This window comes from Phoenix dactylifera, chromosome 4 (assembly GCF_051530095.1).
Source record: "Phoenix dactylifera cultivar Ajwa chromosome 4, Ajwa_hap1_PhDact_Kaust_v1.1, whole genome shotgun sequence".
NCBI lineage: Eukaryota > Viridiplantae > Streptophyta > Magnoliopsida > Arecales > Arecaceae > Phoenix > Phoenix dactylifera.
Window position 1 is genome coordinate 52,346,626 of NC_143193.1, and position 25,450 is coordinate 52,372,075.

Genomic DNA, 25,450 nt, shown 5'->3' on the forward strand with positions numbered 1-25,450 from the left:
TAACGTTATGATCCCCTTGCATCCCTTTTCCCTCAATTTCTTAATTTCTTTCACTTGTTTTCCTCCTTCGTACCCTCTCTCCGGCTCATCCTGTTTGATCCGACAAGAAGTTCCCATATTTCTCCAAAATGAGAGATTATGATTTTTTTTTCTCTCATAAAAATCTGTTATTGGAGTATAGTCCTTCTTGATACATGTGAATCACAGGTATGTGCTGTAAACTAAACGTGACAGGGAAGCAATTTCATACTTTTTAAGGTGTTTTGGCATGCTAAATTGCCGATTCAAGCACCTTATATCCATGATATCTTTAGTTGCCTGGATGTTAGGTTTTACAAAAACAGCTAAACACAAAATTTAAAATAAAACACTTATTTGATTGTTAGTAAAATCCAATTCTATGAAAAAAATTCTTCTCCTTGTTTCATAAAACTCTTGCTAGCTGTTTAAACATCGGTGATTGCTGGAAGTGGAAACAACAAGTAGTTTTTTTAAGCAGATAATCAAGTTTGTGATGAACATTTGTAAAATTGTCATGCAATAAGTTTTTTTTAATAGCAGATAATCAAGTTTGTGATGAACATTTGTAAAATTGTCATGCAATAAGTTTTTTTTAATAGTACATATAGCAAATTTAATGAGAAAAAACGTGCACATCTTTTTATCAGAACTAGTTTTTTTTTTTTTTTTTTCTTTGGCGAGTTTATCATACAATATGTGTATAAATATATCCAATAAAATTAGAAGATATAAGCTTATAGTATGCCTAAGGCTTTTTTTTTTTTTTTTCCTCACCACAAAGTATATTCTGAATGGTTAGCCATTATTAAAAGCCAACTCTCGTGGCAAACATGTGCCTCAACTCAGGGACATTCCAGCCCCTTGATAACAGACCGTTAATTCTCCTCACACTGCGGCAAATCCAGCGGCATGCTAGGGGCAATATCGGCAGACATGAGGAGGCCATAAATTAGAATAAAAGAGAACCCGAAACACGCGACAGCGGAATCGCGTTATCTTTTTCGCTGATAAAATCACTCCCCCTCTTCAACAGAAAATTTAGAAACCCCAGGAAATGGCGGTCTGCTCCACCGCGGTAGCCGTGCCATCGTCGTGCAATCTCCGCCGTTCGAGTTCTCTCGACCCCTCCAAACTCTCCGCCTCGAGATCGCTGCGGTCGACGCCGCTCCACGGCCTCACGGCGAGGAGCCGGAGGCTCGCCGCGTTTCCTCAGCGCCGAATAATTACTCCGGTGACAGATTTTTTTTTTCTTCTATCCGATATCTTTTCTTTGGTTTAGTTTCAAGTTTTGATGATAAAGTATTAGAATTTTAGGGATCTGATCGAGGTGAAATCATCTGTGGTTTTCTTTCATTTGAGCTGAATCGGTGGTGATTTGAGCCTAAATAATACTTGTAATCTGATTTCCAATGTAGATTAGTAAAAGAATAGATGAAGATGGGGGACGGGTGGGGATTAAATTATTGTTCTGACTGAGAGCTATTTAATATTTAATTCACCTCCTTACAATTTAGTATGGCTAGCTGAATCTAGTTTGACAAGGAAACTAACAACCCAGTCATACAAGTCTACATTTCAGCTGAACAAATAACTTCTTGATTATGATCCTATCCAAAATTGCTGTATGGAATCAATTCATTGGAAAGTTTGTGGATATGTGTGTGTATAGTAGAGCTAATATTTGGACGGCTACACAGTAGCCCAGATAAGGTTGGTCCTGACCAGATGACTGGGGCCCAACACTGATGATTTGAGCCTTTGGACTGCGATCAGTAATCTCTAAACTACTTACTGCTAAAAACTCATGTAATTTGGAGTTTCTTAGTCTATGCATCCAGTGGTGAAAAAAAAAGGTATTGTTCATGTTATTTAAATTGTCAATTTTTTAAAACTAGATGTATAAGGGATGCATAGGCTAGGGATCTCCAAATTACATGATTTTTTTGATAGCAAGCAGTCGATCACATCAAATTACTTGGATTGTTGATGCTGATCTCTTGGTCATCTGGTCAAGATTGATGGGTGCCCATAAATTGGCTCTATACACACTCTCTCTTTACGTACATACATAAATTTGACTTGAAATATTTTACTATTTCAATAAAATTCAATGATATTTAATGAAACATATACATAGAAATATAGGGAATGAGATACCTAATGCAAGCATTCTACTCTTCCTAAGAGGAATTATGTCTCAAATGGCTTCTTGTCTTCCTTCACTTATTGCTCTTAATCGCAAGTGGCATTTACATTAATTATTTATCTACTAGGAATAGCGTTGATATTCTTCTTTGTATTTACTAGGTATGTTTGCAAGATTTCCAAGTTTATTGTCTTCCTCTTCTTAATCCACCTCCTGTGCTTTATCATGGTTTTGGTCCTTCTTGGTTCCTCATTCTTTTCCTTTCTGCCACTGCTCACCATATATGACATCAGGCATTTTATTATCCTAGCAACACCTAAAAAATCATAAGGGATTCTGCTCATTTGATTGTAGAATAAATCTAAACTGTATATCATCTAGAACTCTCAACCCTAGATAAACTAAATTCCTGTTAAATCTCTCTCCTTTTCTCTGTTTCAAGAAATATCTGAGCAAACCAGAGAAACTTGCCATTAAGCTCCTATAAGATGTAGGAGACTGATGAGACTCAAGAGCATAGCCTAAATATTCTGATGAGTTAACTCTCTTCGTGTCTCCAGTCCTTCTAGGTACTAAAAAGATCCAATGATAAAATCAATAATGGAAGAATCTTAGGAAATTTTGGTGGAAAGGAATCTTCACAACAAAAAAAAAAGGAATTTCTCAATGGTATCTGCTGTTCCCTACTTTCTCATTGTAATAAATATGAACACATGTATATGTATGTTTGTATGTTTGCATGTATATGTATATATGCATGCTTACATTCTCATTGTAATAAATACAAACATATTGTATACGAATATATGTATGTTTGCCTATATGTATTGTGCATGCTTGTACTCCTGAGCCTCATTATCAATACAGAAAATTTGTATAGGGCAAACAATAGCTTGCATGTATAACACCACTATACAAGCTTATATTATCCAGTTGCAAACTCATGAAGAATGATATTAAGAATGTACTTTATGCTATGCATGTATAAAGTATATGCTACTACCTTACGTTATCCAGTAACAAACTCTTGAAAGAATGATATTAAGAATGTATTTTAGGCTATGCATGTATAAACTCCATGCTGCCACCATATCTGGCTTATCTCTGCCACCTCAGATTATGTTTTTTCTAATTTATTTTGTGGCATTATTTTTTTTTTTTTTCCGGTGCTTGCTGAGTATTCTTACCATCTATCATATATGGAGCTATAAACCTTGATAACTATGTTGCTTGTCCATCATTTTTTTAGTAATTCTTTTGCAGTAATGATGCATCATGAATTCATGATCACTAGTCGATGCTTTTACTTAAATTGAGTGATCTTTCACATGCCACACCAATTATTATAAGCCACTGGACATGCTGCCAGCCTGCTACTCATCTTTTCAGCATATCTTCAGTGCTTTACCCATAATATCTGTCTCTCTCTCGAATTTGGTTCGAATTTTCAGAACATACACATGAGGAATGGCAGAATATTTTTGAACCACTTGGTAGTGCTTGGCGCAGTGATAAATCCTTTCAATATTTCTACTTGTGTTTCTTTTGATAGTTACATAGTCGGTGATTTGAATGTGGCATAGTAACGGATTGATAACGTTTTGTACATGCTGCAATTTCCTAGAACATCCTCCTCTAGTGTCTGTTGCCAATTTCAGACTCTGATTCACCAGTTATCCATCTTGGCAAGAGAGGTGAAGGGCTTCGCTACTTCCTTTTTGCTTGCACATCGAGAAAGTTCCTCCCAAAATATGCAACTTATGTCTGCTGTGTAATTTCTATCATATCAACCCTTAAGCACGTGTTCTGGCAATGAAATATGAGGTGGGGATGGCATGCAGCTAGCTCCAAGTAAGTGAAATGAGGCTTCGTGGGCATCGTGGCTGATGCCAGCATGTTGACCTAAGGAGTTTTGAACCAGTCAAGTGCTTTTGAAGCTGCTTTTGTGCATGTGTGCATGCATCTAGGCTGGCACATTCATGCCAATCAGCTATTCTGTTTGAATTTCTTGGTTTGTGGATTCTAGAAGGGCCATTTCTCATGAAGCCTTTGATATTCTCCACAGTTGAAGGATGTGCCATAGTGGCTGTTTGTTGCCTTTTTGAACCTCTGGATCCATTGTCCCCCATCATCTTGATCCTGCCAGATATTTGCAACTGTAGCATTTTCCTGAGAACAGAACCTCACAGTTCCGCCTAGATTTGTAAACCAGCATCATTTTTGACTTTCATTCAGGGAAGATGGCACTTCTCTTTTCTTGATTGGTTAGCAGTCTCAACTCTCTATGGCCAAGAATATCTGATATAGATGGGAGTTTACAATAATCCTTGGCGCTCTTTATCTTAGTGTAATTTAAAACAGTTTTTTGATTTTTTTTTACTTTTGTGGCAAGATATATTTATGACTTGGGGGGTTTGATGAAAACCCCCTCCCCCCCCTTCTCTCATCATGACTTCAATTGCCATGCTGTACTGCTGGTCCCAAAATAAACAACTGATATCTGGGCTGTTTTGATGTAATAATTATAAAATTTGTTTGATAATTCCTCTGCAGGTTGAAGCAAAGAAGCAAACATTTTCTTCATTTGATGAATTGCTAGAAAAGTCTGACAAGCCAGTGTTGGTTGATTTTTATGCGACCTGGTAAGCAATTATTTATTCAAGTGAATAACCTGTATTTTTGCACCATGATTGATAATCACTCCTCTTTAGTATGTGTTGATGTTTCCATTGCTTTTGTTATAATAAGTTCTTTGAACTTCTTTTGTTATCATTGGGGGGCTTGAGCTCCTCTTGGTAATAAGAACTACATTCTACCTGCTATGGAGAGGAAGCAACGCTGATATGCGCAGCTTCCGACACTAAGCAAAATGACATAAATCCATGGATTCCATTTTTGAGTTAAAGTTTCTCTCTTTCTGAGCTCTGTACTTCTGTCCCAGGTTGGGCAATGGGGCTGTCATCTCTCTCTCTCTCTCTCAATAACAAAACTGGAAGGTGGACCACTTTTCTACAAGTTCTGTTAGGACTTGAATATAAATTTTAAAACATTTCATTTACATAATCCTTTATACACCCATGGTACCATCAAGTGTGGTGTCGATTCTATTTTTTACAATTCCTTTTTGTGCAAATTCATTCCTTTTTTTTTGTTTTGCAGGTGTGGTCCGTGCCAATTCATGGTTCCTGTTCTTGACGAAGTGAGTGAAAAATTAAAAGGCAAAATCCAAGTGGTCAAAATTGATACAGAGAAGTACAAAAGGATTGCGAATCACTACAAAATTGAAGCACTGCCTACATTCATCATTTTCAGGGATGGGAAGCCCTGTGATCGCTTTGTAAGATAGAACTAAATCATATTCCCCGCCAAATTATGTCAACCATAACCGGAACTAATTTTCTTATTTCTGATTGAATTATATCTTTACTTGTCTCCATGATCCTAGCTTGACTGTTCTTATTTTGCTGGCTATCTTTTTTGTCCCTATTTAGGAAGGAGCAATGCCTGCTAATGCGCTCATTCAACGTGTTGAGAGTGTTCTTGCAGTCTCACAATAGCATGCTTGGTAAGCTGTTTTATGTATTGAGACTATGGAGTGCCTTTAATGATGAACAGCGTATTGTTTAGTTTTTGTTCAACAAGTTAATTTGTTCTTTGGGGTACAGAACTTCATCAACTTTTTCATATTGTGCTTGCTTCATCTCAATCGGTCACTTCCTTTTGATCTCCACATGGCTGCTCCTTTTCATTGTTGAGCAGGTCTAAGTTATGAACTCTGGGGGTATTCTATAAACATGTCTGAGGAGTTGAGATGATGTAATGCAGGATGATTTTTCCAACAGCAAAACCACATGACAAAAGCATATAGTTCTTTTTTCTTGAACTTTGTAGCATATCAAATATTTTACCAATTATTTCGGTCTGTGAAATCTACTTGTCTGCTCCTTTGGCTTTCAGTGCCTGTTTGATTCACCATATTAGTTAAATCATGAGACTCAAAGTGCCATGTAAATGTTAATTCTCTTTGTTATGAATGTGCAAGAATAGTTATACTAGGAGTGAATGGAGCAGTTACAAGGAGGGGGCATGGCCGAAACAGTTGGCTCATTGAGCAATTTGGCGAGATTCTGAACTCATGTTTTGTAATATCCTTCCAGATTCCTGGATTTTTGACGGTCTTGCATACTCTTATTTTCTTATGTTTTTATTTATTTAAGTGAAATACAGAAATAGTGGTCACTGGCTTATATATTTTGGGACTAAGGTGCAGAATGGGGGAAATTTTCCTCATGATTAGGTATGACAAATTGGTCTCTCCAAAGCATTGGCAAGTTTTGGCATCCACCTAACCAGCTAGGCTCCTCTTCTTTTTCTTATCATTTTTCTTCTGATTATGTTTTACTTTCATGGTGAGGTTATGCTAACTTGAAGGAAGCAACTTTTCACTAAACATAGTCCAACCTTGGTAATTTGTTGGTCCTTTTATTTTTGCCTTTGGGAAGGATGATAAAGTCTCTTTACAATTGTTTTATAGAATTCAGTATGGACTATTTTAATTTCTTGAGTTAGATGATGGTAGAAAGTGCTAGTTATGAAGCTAATAAATTTTTTGATAACTGCATCGGAGACTTTAGTGCAAATTCTATCTTTAGAAAGGTCTGGATCTTACTCGATCCTATTAGGCTCTTTTCAATTCTGATATTTTACGGTGAGAAATTTACATGACTAATAAAAATGGTGACGTACAAAAAAATTTAGTTTTGACGTCAATTATTTTATATTTGTAATAATTTAAACTGCCATAAAGAGATGGTTTAAACTCTTAGGAGGGAGATATGTTCTTGCAACTAAAAGCATGTGGCATTCTTTTTATTAGTTTAATTTAATATAGTGGTAGAGGGCGGAAAGCAAAAAAATAAAAAAATAAAATAAAATAAAATAAAAGGCTTTTTTTTGACAAAAAAATGAAAAATAAAAAAATAATTCCGTCAATTATATTAGATTGGAAACCTTACCGAATCCATTGGACTATGTTGGGTCAACTACTGAGGCAACTCACTGCGACTGAATAAATTTTGACCGTAATAAGCCGATACTTGCATTCATCTAATAAACCGATGCTTGGAAACACTGTAGCCAAATCCTTTAAGCTTACGCTACAAAAGAAGATTGGAGCAAAGAGAAACGACGATGGAGATGCGAGCACGCGAGGAGACGGGGTTGGCCCAAGACCTGACCCCGTCCATCCCTCCCATCGCCGCTGCCCTCCACGATTCCTTCCTCCCCTCCCATTGCACCTCCTGCTTCCGCCCCTTCCAACAGCAAACTTCCTCCGCCACTCCCCTCTCCTGCCCCGCCTGCGACGCCGCCGTTCGCTACTGCTCCCTCGCCTGCTCCGCTGCCGACTCCATCCCCCACGCCTCTTCCGGCGAATGCCTCCTCCTCAGCCTCCGCCCCCTCAACTCCGGCCCCACCTCCGACCTCCGCGCCGCCCTCCGCCTCCTCTACTCCCTCGACGCGCTAGGCCTCCTCACTCCCCCTCGCCGGGGCGAGTCCCCCCGGCGGATCGGCGGGTTGCTCGCTGGCGATCTAGAGAACGTTCTCGAAGAAGGCGGCGAGGTCGCGGAGAGGATACGGGAGGGCGGGTCGTTGATATCTCGCGCGAGAAATAGGAAGCGAGCGCGAGATGAGAGGAGAGATGGAGCGGTGGCGGTGGTGGAGGAGGAGGCGCTGTTGGCGGTGCTAACGAACGCCGTGGAGGTGCAGGTTAGCGAGAGGGGCGCTCTCGGGATCGCCGTCTACGGGCCGCCCTTCTCTTGGTTCAACCACAGTTGCGCGCCCAACGCTTGCTACCGGTTCGAGCTGGCCGACCTGTCTAAGGGAACCGGTTCGTGTGAGCCGGGTTCGTTTCGGGTTTCGCCCGCTGGTACTGAAGATGCGTCCGCTATGGTAATAATTAGTTTTTTTTTAAAGTAATTTCGAAAGTTAAAACAAGTTCCTAAGCTATACGACTTGTAAAATTTTCTAAAAGTGGCTACTTTAATTGATATCAATTATTTGCTTGGAGTGAGTATGGGGTTTGATGTTGATTGCAGTGGAAGGCATTAAATTATGGTGAAGGCGGAGCGAGCCATGGTGAAGTTTTGTCTCTCTTTTTGAATTTTGTATTTGTTAAAAATTTATATTGGATTCTTTTATTAATAGATTGATTAGTTTTGTTTCTAGGATTGTGTAGATATGGGCCAAGGGTTATAGTTCGAAGCATCAAACCAATCACGGAAGGTGAGGAGGTTTGCATTACGTACACTGACCTGCTACAGCCTAAGGTACACTTTCTTAAGGAGATGCTATATTTCTTTTGGTTTCCGAATTGCTACAATCTTTCTATTTTTTTGACAAGTTCAGATTTGTATTTTTCAGGCAATGAGACACTTGGACTTGTGGTCAAAGTATCGATTTTTTTGCTGTTGTGAACGTTGTAGTGCATCGCAAGAGATGTATATAGACCGTCTTTTAAATGTAAGTAACTAAAAAAATGTGAATATGATGATCTATAAGTTTGCTTTTCGTTTTTACTCTCACAAGTATTATCTACTGTTCTTTTCTTCTACTAATGACTCTTTTAAAAGATAGATAACTAGTCTGCTCTAAATGCATGCATTAGTTTAGTACCATCAGTTAATTGGGTTGCACTATGACATTCCACTGGGTCGCACTATGATTTGTATATATGCATCATAGTCGCTGTTGTAGACAATTGATTCGATCAATTGCCTGCTTGTATTAATCTTATGTGCAAGAACTGTCATAATATTACACCTATTCACAAAACCAGATTTTTGAAATTCTGGTCGTCGATTTGATTCTAAATTAAATCTTTCCTCACTAGACAAACAGGATGGTTATCAGTCTGTTGGCACTATATATAATCTTTGAGATGTGATAAGATCAGACTTGAGATCTGTAGTTGGATCCTGCATGGGGGAAAATTTAAATATTTATAATCTTTGAGGTGTGGCTACTATCTTCCAATGGTTGCATAAACTTTTAGTTCGTTAGGTACCTAGATGAGTATCACAAATAAACTGGCCAAAATCATATGACAGTTTTTCTAGATCTTCAAAAAGTCAGTGCAAGTTTGAGCAAGACTTACGTAGGTCTTCTACTGCTATCTCACCTCGCTATATTAGTTCTTCTCTTTCTCTTTTTTTTTGGTGTTAAATTGATCTAGGAAACTTCTATTGCTGTTACGTCTTCTGGCTTGCACATAATTTGTCCTAAAAAAATCTTTAAAAAAACTTTTTCTTTATTTTTCAATCTTTTATTAGGGATAAATAATTATAATAATCTGTCGTGCTTCTAATTTTTTGAGCAATACCCAATATTTGAACTGTCATGCTTCTGATTTTATGGACATATTAAGCAGCTACTGATTTTTTGAGCAATACCCAGGATTTGAACTATCATGCTTTCGATTGTATAGATATAGCAAGCAGCTAGCTAAAAGTGGGTTTTGATGTTCATTGGTATATCATAGTTGTAGCAGGATCTATCTTTTAGCTCGCATGTAATGTGAGGATCCGTGCGAGTGTCTGTTTAGTTCCACATTGGTTATTTGCCAGAGAGATCTTGAATATTTATACAGGACTAAGGAACCCAAAAAATATCTTCTGGCTAGTCTTTTTGGGCAAGGTCGTGGCTTGTGATAAATGGTATTAGAGCGAACCTGGCTCATGACTTATGTGGATTAGGAAACGCTGCAGCATTGGCTCATTGAGGTTGACCACGAGCCGATCGTAGTGCTTGTGATTTGATTTGAATGGATTTGAACCCTTAGCGGAATTATATAATATCAGATAATTATTTATCACAATGTATACTTTTGGGGATTTGTGTGTATGCACAAATGAGGAAGTAACTATTTGAGACATGTATAATTAGCTGCGGATGAAATAGAGATTATTGATATGGAGGGGCAACATATGCACACACAGGCACACAAACAAAATATTTGAGCATGTGTAAGAGATGTGCCTTACTCCTTGGTTGCATAAGATGCACATGTTGTTGTCCATGAATGTTAAATATTGAGTTATGATGGATACTATTATGTAAATGTCAACATCTTGTTTCAGTGTTATGCTAGGGATTTGGATTTAGATAACAGCGACAGCAGAGATGCTGGATGTGAAGAGCTAGCTGATATGTTAGACCAAGCTATATCTGAATACACATCAGATGACGACCCTGAATCTTGCTGTCATAAGCTTGAAAGCATGCTTTCCGGAAGCTATGAAAACAAAAGGTTCCAAGCAGATAATCCTTCAGAAAGCAAGTTCAGATTGCACCCCTGTCATCATCTTTCTCTGAAGGCATACATCATACTTGCATCTGCCTATAGAACATGTGCAAACAGCTTACTAACAACTGGTTTGGGTGAGAATAATAATTTGGAGTTCTTCAAGATGGTCAGGGCTGCTGCAGCTTACTCATTGCTGCTCGCAGGTGCCACACACCACTTATTCTTGTCTGAACCCTCACTAATAGCAACCACCACACATTATTTAATAAGTGCAGGGGAATCAATATTGAGTAATGTTCAAAGTCCACCATGGGGGTCGACTGGACCGATATATAAATCAGAAATTTGCTGGGCGGTACATCATTCTCCGAACACCAGCAAAGAAGGTTCTGCTCTTCTTGGGGATAAGTTCAAGGCTGCACCTGTGAGGTTTCTCGGATGTACCTCAAGCATTTTATTGCATTCCTGGCCATTTTTAGCTCAAGGCTTCTGTTATTTGGAAAGTATTAGAAGTCCAATAGATTTCAGCTGGCTTGATTTGGACATGGTTCGATCTCAGACTTTTGCTGTTGGGAGAGATACTACTAATTTTGCTAAGCCAGAGTGTTCTGAATGCAAATACCAAGCAGAAATGTCCATTGAAAAAGAAAGGAAGGGCCTCTTTCAGCTTGCTGTTCATTGTCTCATCTATGGTAGTTACCTAGCAAGCATATGCTTCGGTCCACGGAACTATTTAACGGATCATGTTAAGGAGCTGCTGCATGGTAGTTCTGGTTGTGCTTGTGTTGACATTTTCTTAGGGCCCCAATCTAATGAATGTATGTGCTTTGCTGTTAGCAGTGTTAATGAGAACCTTTTGGTGCATGCAGGAGGGCTTAATAGCCATTGAAGCATTATGCATTTGGAAGCATGTAAATTGTCTATCTTGTTCATCAGCTAGCTAGCACATCTGTGTTGTTTATAAAAGTTGCAGCCAAATTCTGAAATCGGGCTTTTAAACAACAGGGGTATGGTTTTAATACTGACTTCAGATTAGTACAAGAACTCACACCATCAAGATATATCATTTTTGATTTCTTATGTTAGCTTCACAAAGCATATACGGCAAAGTTTAATTGAAAAGATTGTAAGCATGTTGAGCTCAAGGTATGAACCATCTTCCAGTATGTTTTCTGATGTGAACAATATAATATTTGTTTGTAACCTTTGGTGAGAGTTATTTTGTTCCAAATGTTTTTCAAATGCTTCTTAATTCATCTCTCAGTTTAGTGGCAGGTAAAGCCTTATAAAAGATGCACTAGTTTATGGCACATCTCATGAAAAAAGAAAAAGGTTTGGATCATTGCTGCTGGGTTTGCAATTCTGGTCTCTCTGCTTTAAATAAAGGTGCAGCACAAATTAAAGTTGGCCTTTCCTTATAATAATAAATTCAGTTATGCTTCCAAGTATTCAAGCTTTGTTGCATTGTTCCATAATTGCAGAATATAGAAAGGAACCCCAAGAAGCAGAGGATCTTCACACTTTGAAGTTATGTTTTCTCTCTCTTCAATCATAAAGGAGAGATACTGATCAAAGTATCAGATTTCTGAAGAATAATGCAAGTTGGCATGTAGTAGTCCAAGGCTGGGCAGAACATTGTATCTGAAGCCTGAACGGGGAAAATTTAAAACTGTCGGCTGCTTTCAGGTTTACTAATTTTTCTCCAGTGATTCTAAACCTGCATTTCACTCCATTACTCAGTCTATTATCGATTTCCACTAATATCCCTGCCGTCACTTTTCCCGGATTTCTGGGACTTGGAGGCCGACTTTAAACATGAGTTCAGTTGAATGGACGACGGATGGTTACATTGGAGTTTTACATCATGCACGGTATCGACTGCTTCAAGGACCTTAAATCTCTATAGTTTTCATATTGAAGTATTGAACTCACCTCATATGGGCATCGTACCTGCTTTGATGATACGTAACACAAAGGTTTTAGAGGACGGCAACACTTGGGCAATAACTATATGGGGAAGATCGGTTATGACTCAACCCACCACAAGCTCTTTGGGTTCTGCATGGGTACTGTGCTGCGACCTTTTTTTTTTTGTGTGTGTGTGTATCCGATTTGCGTGTCGTGCTGAAGGCCGGATGCAACTCTTGGTGCAGCACCGTCCACATGACACCTCGAGGGACCACTACAATGGCATGCCTGAGGTGGGACCCTTCTCTTCTAAGTCTCCTTTGTTTAACTTTTCCTCTGGTACCACAAGAAGGTTGCCTCGTGTGTGACTCGCTTACTCTTCAATTATGATAGCTTATAATTTATAAAAAGTAATTAAGATTTTTGGCAGATCCAAAATGTATGTGCTCGATGAATGCATCGTTTAATCCAATGTCATGAAATTAGCACACCTTTTAGTGGTAAACAGTTGAGGAAAATTCACTTTTCAAAAGGACCTACGTCATTCTTCTTGGTTGCTCTGAAGGGGCGTCCCTTGTTGATAAGAGGAGAATACATGCAGTGCTTTCCAAAGGTGTAGCATCCAATTCCATGCCGAAATATGAATGCGATGAATTGATTCATTCCATGAATGGAAAAACGACGCGTATTTGGTCAAATTTCAACTTCTCCGATGCCAGTTTACATGTGGCTATCTGTTTATCTGGGGAAGGCTTCATCCACAAAGTACGCCCCCAAATTTGGGTGAGCTCATGGAACGAACACCTAAGACTTCAAGTAGGTATATGTCTCCTTCCTTTATCCGGGGAAGGTTCACGGGCAACATCTGCTCACGTGGCAGGGTGGCATCTTGACGTTTCACAGCCACGACGAAGGGCTAGTTTACCCCACCACTAAGGCAACCACAGATCCACCCCTCACTTGGTGGGGCCCATCCACGATTGATATTTGAAGATATTTTGAAGACACGTGTTCACGTCTCCTGTACTCGTCCCAGTAAACATCCCGTGCAAACTTCCGCATAAGAATTACTCTGCTTATCCTCATCCTATCCAAACGAAAGTGACTTGATGCTAATCCAAGACTCCGGAAGAAATAAAACCTCTGGCCCCGGTTACGGATGGGAAGTTATGATTGGTGATTATAATGGATCCGATTTTCCCCTCATCCGCGGGCCCAAAACGAGGGTCACCAGGTCTGATATTGTCCACACAATTCCTTTGGTACGTGTCCTTTAATATCACATAGCGAAAGCTCAGGATTTGTACGTGGCACCGTCCGATCTAGGTGATGTTGTCCCCTGGTGGCCCCCTATGACATTACTCGTCCGCTTAACTCCGATAGGACGGCCGAGATGGATCATGTAGGAGATGTGTGACCCTATACTCGTATGACGTTGCTTCGACGGAGGGCGGGCAGCCGGGCGCCACGACCGAAGGATATCAGAGGATATTCCTGGGGTTATCCTTGCCGACACTGCCCCTGAATACCATATCCCACCCACCTGAATGATTTAGCGGGGGGCCGCACCGCCTCATTATCGCTGCGGGCCCCGCACAAGTGCTCTAATCCCGTGGAGCGGGGCTTTACGAGAGGGAGGACTCTGGGTTTTGACTCCACGAGTAACCATGGCACGTGGCCATTCTTGGTGCCTCAACTTCACGGTGGAAGCGTGGGGCTCAGGTGCGTTTCCCTTTCATTTCGCTGTCGAAAAATTTTAAGATGCGAATGGGGAGTCGGTTGAGAGATGCGTTGCTAGCCGTCCGATCGAGATCTAACAGTCACGATGTCGTCATGGGTAAGGACTACCTGTGATGCGCGCAATGTTCGCGGTTTGTCGGCCATCCGAGTCCCGGGCTCCCTTGGCTGGTCGGCAACGGCAAAGGATGGTTGGGAGATATTAAATAAAAGATGATGACCGGTTTAATGATAATCTTCAGTTTGTCAACACCAGTCATTTGACTTGAGGAAAAGATATTAGGTTGATATCTAATCATAAAATTGGAAATGAATTTGAACCATTCAAAAATTTAGGACTTCCCATTCTCTAGAAGATATTATGTGGTTGAGATAAGAAGATATTGAAACTGAAAAACCATATGACGACCTTGGTTTTGGATGATAGAATGCTAAGCAGCCAAAATTCAATTGCAGAGAGCATTGGTCCTCACTTGGACCTCCAAGTATGCCGAGACCTGGTTTTGTCAGCAATGGCTTGGTGTACCATGGAGCATGAGTTTCAGTCAGGAAAGAGTGGAAATAGTCTCTTTTAGTCTCAAAAGGAGAAAAATATAGGTCTCATAAAAAGAAAGCAAGATGATAGGACAAAGAGAATATGCAAATATATAAGATTTTACTTAAAATAGAAACATTCATATTCAAAATTAAAAAATATTTAGTTATATAATTCTAAAAGACGAAAATATGAAGTTATAAAACTATATTTATAATAGACATATTCAATTCAAGAAAAAAGAAATCAAAAAAGTTTGGAGAAAAAGTGAAGTTGCAAAATTCTGCTTAAATCAGATATATTCAGTTTTCTAATTTTAAGACACCATCATCACTTTGCACTCGAATAGCATGAAGTCTTCCATAAAATTTTATTGCACAATCCTATAACCTAATATTAGAAAACCAATATTCATTAATTATAAATATAAGACTATGAACTGTATTATATTAAAAGTTCAAAAAGGAGGATGCATAGAGAAAAGAGGTTAATTTATAAAATTTATTAAAAATATATATAAATTATAAATTATTGAATAATTTTGTATTTTTCTGTATCAAAGAATAGCTCAAAAAATTAATTTTTTAATAAAAAAAGTGAATCATTCAAAATTCATTCCAATAACTCATATCTTGATTTGCCTCCATATTTTAGAAGGTAGGATAACAATCTCTAGGTTTCAATGAGTGCCAAGTAAATGCTTTTATGTTTTTTTAAGTGAGTTTTCTTTTCCAAAGTGGAACATCTCTTAATTAACTTTTAAGTAGAATTCTCCTTGGTCCGTATAGAAAAAAAAAAAAAACTAAAGTTCAAATGCCTTCTAATAATTTAGAAACCTTGGCCACTGATCTTGAAATCTAGAAATGAAAAAAAAGGCTAAAAATACTCGCACCTACCTTTCTCTTTTGCATGCGTGGTCTTGAAGTGATCAAGATAAAGCAAAAAATAAAGCACACGCACTCCTACCTAACAAGAAAAAGAAAATATATCATTTTTCAGAGTAACTAATCCCACACTATTATAAAAATAAAAATCTATGTTTAAATATTCTGTTTCCGATTTACCAAAAAATAACAGTATTCGCAATATATGCGCATGGCGCGTACTGAACTTTGGCGACTCGATATTCATGCCACATTATGCCTTTTATTTTACTGCGGGCGTCAGCAATAGCATTCACACGGCTTGACGAATCACAGGACTAGAAAGGTCAAAAGAAACGAGGGCCCACCACTCTCAAGCAAATCTTCCCTTATTATCTATTAACGACGTATAAAATAAATCCGATTTGCTTAGCAACTAATTGAACTAATATTTATATAAAAACTCAAAAAGGCGTCAGATCCGTGATCCCCGCAAATCAGGACGGTCCATCCGTCCCGGTCCCATCACCTCCCCTCCTATATATACCCCCTTCCTACCCTCCTCTCGTTGCCATATACCATCACCACAGCCTGATTTAAGCCATCGATCGATCACCGATGTCGGAGGAGAAGCACCACCACCACCACCACTTCCACCACGACAAGGAGGAAAAGCCCGTGGAGTACTCGGAGACGGCCTACTCCACCGGAAGCGGCTACGGCGAAGGCGGCTACGGCGGCGAAGGCGGCTACGGCGCCGGCTACGGCGGCGAAGGCGGGTACACCGCCGGCTACGCCCAGACAACGGAGGTGGTCTCGGAGTCCAACGAGGGGAGGTACGAGGATTATGAGAAGGAGGAGAAGCACCACAAGCAGAAGGAGCATCTCGGCGAGATGGGCGCGATAGCCGCCGGCGCCTTTGGTCTGGTATTATTCATTTCACATCTTAACTTGTTCCCGCAGAGCACCATACCATTCTTCTTCTTGTCTTGTGGGCTGTATCACTGATCGTCGGGTACAGACGAAGATCTATAAAATCTAGACTGGTATTCGTCATGCTTGACACGTATCCACGACTCGTGGGGTCCACCAAAAGAAGGAAAGATGATAATGTTATAACGGAAATAACGGGCCTTTTTTGTTATTATTTGGTATAATCGAAAACGAAAGATGATAATGTTAAGAAAACAACACTGTTCTTAATTTGGTTATAATTATTTTTTGTTTTTTAAGCTTCACTTTATCCATATCAAAATCTAGAGATCGATTGGTAATTAAACATTGGGATTTTGTTTGTGATTTTATCACAACCAATGTTTCAGTATGAGAAGCATGAGGCCAAGAAGGATCCGGAGCATGCACACAGGCATAAGATAGAGGAGGAGGTGGCTGCGGCCGTGGCGGTGGGCAGCGGAGGGTATGCCTTCCATGAGCACCATGAGAAGAAGGAAGCCAAGGAGGAAGCTGAGGAATCTCATGGGAAGAAGCATCATCACCTCTTCTAGAGTGGATGGAACTTTCCTTTCCCCATATCTATATATCTTTCCTTTCTGTTTCTATATTATGTAAGCGTGACATGGTTTGACATGGTGTTTAGGGTGATGTATTTGGGTCTGACAGCCTGACACCCAAATAAGTGCCGGTTTGTTCTGGCCTTGTGATGTTGGCTCTATATATTTTGGTGGTGTGAAGATTTCCTTTCCTTTTCAAAGTTTTTTGCGTTCAAACTGAGGCGGTGCTTTGTTTTAGTACTGATGAAACTGAAGTATAAAATGTAACGACACCATGGCCTCACTATTTGCAGATTTTGAGATGTTAATGATTTGTCTTTTTTTTTTTAAGTAACGAAAGAGAATGTGATATGGCATCTTCTAATTTGGTATATGCCAAATCCCTTGGCCCCACTTAGCTTCCAGGCCATCAATCCGGGAATAGTGATCTTGATAAAACGACAAACTTAATGTCCGGATCTTTGAGTACAGCGCATCACTGTATCTCAAATGGCTAGAAATCACGTGTCTGCGTCACTCGCCGTTGTAAAAAAAAACTTTAAAAAATTATATATATATATATATATTAAAAATATCAGATAGCTATATTTGTGGTAGTTTAGGCGGGCAACGGTCCTCTACGTGGTGCATTTTGCACCGCAGGATGCTGTACGTCGGTGGCTGCCACGTTATCCATTCGCAGCGATCCTCCACGCTATCCGCCAAGGTGCCGCATTGCTTGAAATATGCGGCGTGACGACTTTGGATGTTTGACAACCGTTCGTCTTCTCGATTGGATGACGTGGTGGCCTCGGGTTTTGTGTGGCCAGCTTTATGCGTGGCAAAATTGATGCATAGGGCGATGCGTGATTGATGGGATGTGCTGCCTTTGGAATGCCCATCCTTCTGGTTGAAGCACCCATCATTATCCGACAAGGGCAAATGCATTGAAATGGCTCCACCATGATCAATAAGATCGACGAATGACGTAATTGGAAAAGAAAATAGAACGGGAGAAGATTCAGTCTCTCTTATTTGAGCTTTTATTCTTTTGGAGCGAGAACGTCTCTTTATTTATTTACACAGTAACGAGTAGACTTATTGAAGATTATATACTATAGATATGCAAGGGAAGCTACTTGCAGGCCAGGACTCGTTACTATCAGCAAAGCATGCATTCTATCCATTCCGCCCTGCAGCCGATGCAGGTTATTGACCTCATAATTGTTGCCTTTGCCTACGCGATGGGGTAAATTTACTGGTCGTTGGAGAAACTTGTGTGGTGTAGCATGGATGAAGAACTAAGAAATCTAAGTAATATTTTTTTGACTAATGAGTTGTTACGTTAATAATCTTTGCACAAGGGCAGACTTTCTTGTCTGGTTCTAAGCTATGGACAAAGATCAAAATTCTCAGGATGGAGATAGGATACCTCGAGCCTTATCCTGAACTTGATATCAACTTCTTTTCTCTCTTGGCCTACCTTTACCATCCCACCCAAGCAAGCTGTAACCAGCGAAGGGAGCTTGTCAGCTCGACAAAGTAGACCACTCGAACGCTTTCATGAGCAAGGCGAAGTCAAATCTTTCGTTTAATTGTCATAGATTTTTTTTGAGTAAAATCAAAGGATCCATTTTAAAGTGCTCGAATGATGTAACAAAAGCACATGGTTCACGAGTTGGATTAGCATTCGTGGTTAGAGATTTTTAAATAAATAAATAAAATCATGGTCAGAGATCAAAATTCCACTTGATCATAATGAGAACCAGGATCACAACACATTGTCAGATTATGTCAGGTTCTAAAATCTCAAACCACTAATAATTTTCTTGCTATATGATTTCATCCTCTTCATATTAACAATGCACTGTCTTGCTAGAATAACATCCTATGCATTGCTTTGAGAAAATTTAAGCTGGTGCCAAAATGGACTTTGAATAGTTATACTGGTTTTGGGTTGACCAGGTACGTCCGTGATTTGGTTCGTTGGACTTTTTGTTTATTGGGCCCGGTTTTAGTAATTGGGCTAGTTTTATGGATCAGGCTTGATATAACGGCTGCTTGGGTTCCCCTGCCTCTTCTTTTCTTTCTTTCTTTCTCTCTCTTTTTTTCCATTTTCTTACTCTTCTGTATCTATTTCATCTCTGACGAAATATATGATGATCTTTTTCACAGTTTTTCTGGAAAAAAAATGAGCTTTGACATCATGCTAAATATGAAAATACATATCTGCTCGAGCAGTGGTGTGATAGCCTAGCTTCCTTGGGCTAGTGGGCCGGCCTGAAGAGGCTGGGTCTGTTGGTGTTCGAGCAAGCCTTGTTGCAGGTGAGAGGCGGAGAAGAAGACTCCAGTTCTTCCTTCCTGATATCGCTGAACTCTGATAGTTCTAAGGCAATCCAAACACCAGCTAAACCTAGGGATCTCATTTATTAAAGGTTCCCCACCTCGTCCGTTGAAAATTATCCACGATAACTCGAGGAATAGCCTCCGATCCCAAGCTTGTCTTACGAGTTTCTCCCTTAATTGTTCACTGAAAAATCCACCGGATCACCTCGCCAGACTGAGGTAAGCATCGTCCATTTCTCTCTCCTTTTTCAAGTCCTGTGGCCATTACCACCGTGATACTAGTTGGCGAATCGCTGGAAATTAATCTAAAAAAGGAGTGCTCTGTTTTGGTTACTTTTCTCTTTATTCACCATCGTGAGCTGCTAGATTTAGCCGAGTTTCACCACTTCTTGAGACCTTTGAGATCGTGTGACCATTAGACAGTAGAATTGGCCATGGTCTAGGCTGAGTTTAGTGTAGATCCCTCTCTATCTTTGTTGTTTTCCTCTCTCTTCTTCTTTACGCCAGCTAGCCACCATCATCAGCGATGATTGTGGCTGTAGGAAGCTCGTGGCCGCCGTGGTTGCCCCAGGTTCTGGCCGAAGAGGAAGGGAAAGATAACTTTCCTTCTTCATGAAGAAGAGAAGAGAGGTTTCTCCCTTTTTTTCTCTCTCCTCTCTCTACCTTGCTCTCTCTTTCCTTCATCTTTTCTCTATCATTGTTTCTTTCTCTCCATTTTTCCTCTCTAGTTGATCCAGGTAATTGATGGAAGGGATTCGAGGGATCTACTGATGGACCCCTAGTGGATAACGGTAGGCGATCTAGGTTACTAGTCTACTATATAATTCTTTTTTTGATAATTTAGTTTGATTCTGGAGGGAAAGAGTTGTCTGTGTAAGAAGGCATTGATTGGGGTACTCTACACCCCAGCTCGTAGATTGCGAAGCGGGTTAGTGAATTGCTGTATTTGAGTCTATTTTTGGTAGAGGTAAGAATCCTTGCACCTGATCACTAGTATATATACATATTTATTGAATTTATACCACTGGTTTTGCATCGTGTGGTTTGTATTTATGGATTTCGTTTTGCATGAGATGATATGTTTTATATCATTTTCAGTATGAACATACTTGTATGATTATTATATGAGGATATCAATTATTGAAAACATTATTATATGAACAATGATGATAAATATCTTTAATTTGTAAGAAATACACTATGTAATTAGAATTTGATTCGATAAAGATAACATGTAAATTAGATGGATAAGAAGTGGTTTGACTAACTTCGGCATGGAATAGTCTCCATGAGCTTACATATGGGACAACCTCCATGGGCTCCATGATCTTATACATGGGACTGCCTCCATGGGTTTACACGTGGGATAGCCTCCATCAGGTTACACGTAGGATAGCTTTCACGAACTTACGCATGAGACAGGCTCTACGAGCTTTTGCGTGTGATAGCCTCTACGGGCTTATGTGTGTGACAGCCTCCACGGGCTTGTGCGTGGGATATTCTCCACGGGCTTATGCGTGGGATTTTATTTAGCAGTCTTAGACTAGGTTATGATTTTGGTTAGTCAAGATCTAGAGAAAGATTAATACGAAACTTGGAAATTAAGATAATGAGGAAAAAAATGACACATGGCGTATGAAACTATTAAATAATTGGTTAAATTTGATATATATATATATATATATATATATATATATATATATATATATCTGTGTGGGCGCGCGTGTTTCTTTGATAAGATGGATATTAATGGCTTATGTGCTTGTTGTTTTGAATGAATTTTTTGAATATTATTATGGTAAATATTTTATCTAGTATTGTTTATCTGATTATTTATAGTGTAGCGGTTGGAGATTGTTATTGGACTGAAAAAGTTCATATCTATCTTTACATTTTTTTTTCAGAGTCAGAGGATGTGTAATTTCAGATAGGTGAGACGCGGAGTTTGAGCTGCAGAACTATTAGTTAGTTAGTTATTTCTATTTTTCTAATATCGATGAACATCTGTATCTTGTAATCGAGCAAGTTGGTTATTTAATTATAGTGGTTTTATTGGATTAAATTGATTATTAATTATTATTTTAAATTTTTGGTATTATTTAGATATTGTTCATTTTAGGTTTTGCACGATCTTTACGGCTTCGTTTTAGGAATTATGTTGCCCTGTCATGTGGTCTACCGAATGACAGGTTCGGGGCGTGACAAGTGGTTCCACCTTTGCATCATTACCACAATGGTGAATTTTTGCGTTGGTTTAGCTCTTGCCCTGTGGTACAATGGGAAGAATATATTGAGAAAGAGCACTAACGGAGGCTTTGACCAAGGAGCTGAAAACATACCAACAAATGCAAGATGACAAGGGAGCAGTTTAGAGAGATATATAGGAAGTAATATGGAAATATTCCGGGGGAAAAATGAATAGAGGAAGGTATAAACTAACCCTTAGCGATATTGGGAGACACAGCCACCGGCCCAGTGTCAGGGCCAAAACAGGGCCTGATGTTGCGGTCAAGGGTTCCTAGAAGTTGGTGTAAACTAAATTAAGCATGACTCCTTTTAAATGAAGTGTAGTCTTGTTAATTAAATTTCCTATAGAAGTAGTTCAGCTCATTTGTTTCAATTGGTTAGTCGCCAGTCGCCACGGTCATGTCTGTAGACCTCATGCTGCCGGCCATTGTACTAGGTCATGGACTAGTAGAAATGTCTCAACTAATTGTTGTAGTTTTCTTGTTTCTCCAAATGGACATTTATAATGGGACCTAATAGTCACTAATAACCTACTCCTCTCTTACTTCCAAATTCCAGTAGCAACAAAACTTACCACAATCATGGAAGAATTATGGAAAAGAATGAATTGTAAAGAACGGTTCAAGATATCCATCCTAATGACTCTTGTGATGACAAGAATAACGAAGCAAACAGAACTCTTGAAGACCTTGCAAGTACTATAATGGACGCAGTAGAAATTTATAATGGGAAACAAGTTGCTGGCTGAACTGGGAATTATAATTAGAGAACCGACAAATCTCTTATTTAAAAATTTAGCCAGGCGTCACGGATTGCAGCTCAAGATGTAAACCCTTTCTCTATAAAGTTGTGGGCGTGAGGATGGTAATACATTGCTTCTAAGACGAGGTTCCCTTTCCTCTTCGTTTGCGTCCGTAAGAGAAAGATGAAGTTTTACTTGCTCCTCTTAGTGTCGATGTACGTAGCTCTTGTTCAGCTTCATGGCCAAGGAGTCGTGGCATGGCCGGTCACAGACCCTACGGATGGTTTCATCTCTCTCCCTCTCAACAGCTCCAGCTTCGACATTCACAAACCTTATGACCTCCCTGTAAGCGAGCGATACAGCGTCACCAATGGTGTTCACAAGCTGTGGGTCCTGTCTGCTGACAAGCCCCTCTCTCCAATGAGTCCGACTGCTCCTCGTTCCGAGATTCGGATACGTGTATGAATCACAAAAAACTCAACTATCTCGCATTTCTCTTCTTTTTTCAGCATCTCTTCCTTGATATTCTAGGTGAAGAAGGTTTTTTTTTTCCTTGGTGAAAATGGGTTACGATTTCTAACTCTTTCTCGAGGAAAAAAAAACACTCTTTCTTAAAGAAAAAAAAAAAAGGCACAACGAGCTCCTTTTTGTATTATTTTCCACTTTTTTTTTCTGTTTTTGTCTGTTATCGAGATGTTAACTAACCTAAATTCTGTGATACAAATGAGGTCCAAGCTGCCATTTCCTCAGCACGAAAGGTCAAGCAGGATAACTAAGAAACCTTGATATATATTCAACTAACCAGCCAATCTTGGGCCAATTTTATCTGGGAAATCTAGTCGCTCCAGAAGTTATTCCTCTCAGTTCATATGATATTAGGCTATTAAAAATGGTTTTGCTGAGGTTTGTTTATATGCATATGCTTTAAAACTGACTAAAGAATCCCTTAGTCTCATCATATTCTTGATGATTTCTCTCTCGAAGGGATATGACTACTCTTCTGGAGTGTGGCAATTCGAAGGACAAGCTTACGTCCCAAGCGGGACAACCGGTGTGTGCATCATGCAAGTCTTTGGAGCCAATCGGACGAACACAGCTACAGCACTGATGCTGAGGATCTACGACGGTGCACTCATGTACTATAAAACACGGCTCATAGAAGACGATATCTATGGGAGATGGTTTCGAGTGAATGTGATCCATGAAGTTGGTACAGGGCTGCTAAAGGTTTTCATTGATGGAGATCTGAAGCTGGTTGCAAAAGACCGTGGAGGGGCCTCGCATTACTTCAAGTGTGGCGTTTATGCACAAAATTACAGCTCCTACTTCATGGAATCCCTGTGGAAGGACATCAAGGTCTTAAAGTTACCTCACTGAGCTGAAGCATAGAAGCTACTCTGTTTGAGTTTGAGGGAGAAAATAATGACTCTGTATTAGTTTTGCTTCCTTCGAATAACAGTTTGTAGCTCACAATAAGATTCCTGGTCTAGTATCCTTTGTCTTGGTTAGCTTGGTCGAATACTTTAATTTATTCATCACCTTTTTTATTTCCTTCTTTTATTGTTGGGAAAAAAGGACCTCCTACTATTGGGCTATTTCATAGGTGCCAACATGGTTTGTCTCAGTCTGAAAATTTTGACTCAGCGTATTTGATGGATCTCTTTCGCTGCCATTAGAAGTACAAGGTACAAAAGAGTAGAAAAAATACATCAAAAATTTAAAAAAAATAAAAGAAAAGACAAGCAATCTATTTCATTTGAGAACTTGCTTACATCGATGCAAAGAGGGACAGCTTTCACTTTGACATAATACAACTTCAAAGTTCAATGGAACGACACCTAATGGTAAATTCTCGATCCTCTTTTGCTCCATATTCTAAAATAGTACAGAGAAGTTATAAATTTGAAAGAAAATTACGCCACTTGTTTTCTTAAAAAAGGTTTGGACTGCGGATAGAAATTTTCATCGAAGAGCTCTAGAGGCATATGCATAAAACCTGAGAATCCGAGATCACCATATAATCGAATGCCTGATTAGGGACCTCAAAATAATAATACTGCCATGACTTGTTCCATTTAAAGTTCAGCAAATTCCACCAACTTTATAAGAAAAATAAGAATTTAGGAAAATAACTAAAAAAATATTTATGGACTCAAGAAATAATTTTTTACTATATTTCATGTTTGAGAGTCTTTAGCTGTGCGTAGCATAGCTGCTGGCTAAAGGGTAGATAACTTGAAGTTATCCAATTTAATCGCTTAGTGCGCCTAAAATATGGTGGATAAGCTTGTTTATCAAAGGAGCGAAAGGGTACTGGAGTTTTTAGGTATTAGAGGAAAAACCCTAAGTCATATATCCACAGAGACGCTCGGCCGAAGAGCGCCGACCGAAAAGCTGCTCGGCCAAGAAGTGCCGACTGGAAAGCCACTCGGCCGAAGAGCGCCGACCGGAAAGCTGCTCGGCCAAAGGATGCCGACCAGGAAGGCACTCGACTAGAGGGCGTCGACCAGAGCGCGCGCCAAGAGGTACCCCACCCAAAGCTGCTCGGTTAGAAAGTGCCGACCAAAGACAGCGCCAAGGCGCTCTGCTAGAAGGTGCTCGCCTAAAGGGCGCCGACCAGGAGTACTTGAAGCAACCCCGCCACAGGGCGCCCCATTGGGCGACCAGCTCGGCTCGGCACTCTTGCCGAGCCGATGCCTTAACCAAATGTTTAACCTCCGCCTAAAGTCCAAGGGACTGACAACTCCTACGGCTTGCGACCTGCCACTATCTCCAAGCCATCAAGGCATAAGATCTTCGCAGGTATTCGGCACGACCTGCCATTAATGCACGAGACTCTCTCAAGTCTCCGATGCACTCAGTCATTTAATGAACACGGCCCAAGACGATCTCCAGATCACTGAACCATCAGAGCGCATGGCTCTACCTGACCGCCGGTTCATTCGGTAATAAATGCACTTACCATCCACAGACCCCAGGCCCGCTACGGCCGGCGGTTCAACCACTCCAACAGGTCCGGTCGACCGTGACAACTCCCTGGTTCCGGTCTGATTCGGCCTTATTTTCCACCACGCCATTAATGGGCCAAATCGTGCCCAATTATCACATAACAG

General features: G+C 39.9%; 4 protein-coding genes across 21 annotated transcripts; all 4 read left to right on the top strand.

Annotated features, from left to right (window-relative positions):
• The first annotated feature begins 990 nt into the window (after positions 1–990).
• LOC103701227 (thioredoxin Y, chloroplastic-like) lies at positions 991–6,195 on the top strand. 2 transcript variants are annotated; one of them, XM_088720530.2, is made up of 5 exons: positions 991–1,252; positions 4,721–4,809; positions 5,327–5,504; positions 5,659–5,732; positions 5,833–6,195. In XM_088720530.2, the coding sequence occupies exons 1-4, from the start codon at positions 1,076–1,078 to the stop codon at positions 5,722–5,724; spliced, it is 510 nt and encodes a 169-aa protein (XP_088576656.2). In that variant the 5' UTR covers positions 991–1,075; the 3' UTR covers positions 5,725–5,732; positions 5,833–6,195. The 2 variants fall into 2 exon arrangements, with proteins under 2 accessions (XP_088576656.2, XP_008781441.3); XM_008783219.6 differs by having other exon boundaries at positions 993–1,252; positions 5,927–6,195.
• A 148-nt stretch (positions 6,196–6,343) lies between these two features.
• Positions 6,344–12,815, top strand: LOC103701226 (SET domain-containing protein). Of its 17 annotated transcripts, XR_015977411.2 has the most exons (10): positions 6,344–8,116; positions 8,263–8,302; positions 8,393–8,493; positions 8,588–8,686; positions 10,303–11,233; positions 11,339–11,615; positions 11,734–11,855; positions 11,951–12,340; positions 12,446–12,535; positions 12,623–12,815. XR_015977411.2 is itself a non-coding variant. In XM_088720527.2 (6 exons), the coding sequence occupies exons 1-6, from the start codon at positions 7,358–7,360 to the stop codon at positions 11,356–11,358; spliced, it is 1,962 nt and encodes a 653-aa protein (XP_088576653.2). In that variant the 5' UTR covers positions 6,344–7,357; the 3' UTR covers positions 11,359–12,815. The 17 variants fall into 17 exon arrangements, 3 of the variants coding, with proteins under 3 accessions (XP_088576653.2, XP_088576654.2, XP_088576650.2); XR_015977410.2 differs by having other exon boundaries at positions 11,739–11,855; positions 12,446–12,815; XR_016400369.1 differs by having other exon boundaries at positions 8,381–8,493; positions 10,303–11,855.
• Positions 12,816–16,052: 3,237 nt separating this feature from the next.
• LOC103701223 (uncharacterized) lies at positions 16,053–17,223 on the top strand. The gene is made up of 2 exons (XM_008783213.5): positions 16,053–16,439; positions 16,835–17,223. Exons 1-2 carry the CDS (start codon positions 16,131–16,133, stop codon positions 17,015–17,017), a joined length of 492 nt encoding a protein of 163 aa, XP_008781435.3. The 5' UTR covers positions 16,053–16,130; the 3' UTR covers positions 17,018–17,223.
• Positions 17,224–17,364: 141 nt separating this feature from the next.
• Positions 17,365–24,285, top strand: LOC103701383 (citrate-binding protein-like). Its single transcript, XM_039133250.3, has 3 exons — positions 17,365–19,567; positions 21,253–22,796; positions 23,322–24,285. Exons 2-3 carry the CDS (start codon positions 22,521–22,523, stop codon positions 23,712–23,714), a joined length of 669 nt encoding a protein of 222 aa, XP_038989178.3. The 5' UTR covers positions 17,365–19,567; positions 21,253–22,520; the 3' UTR covers positions 23,715–24,285.
• The last annotated feature ends 1,165 nt before the right edge of the window (positions 24,286–25,450 follow it).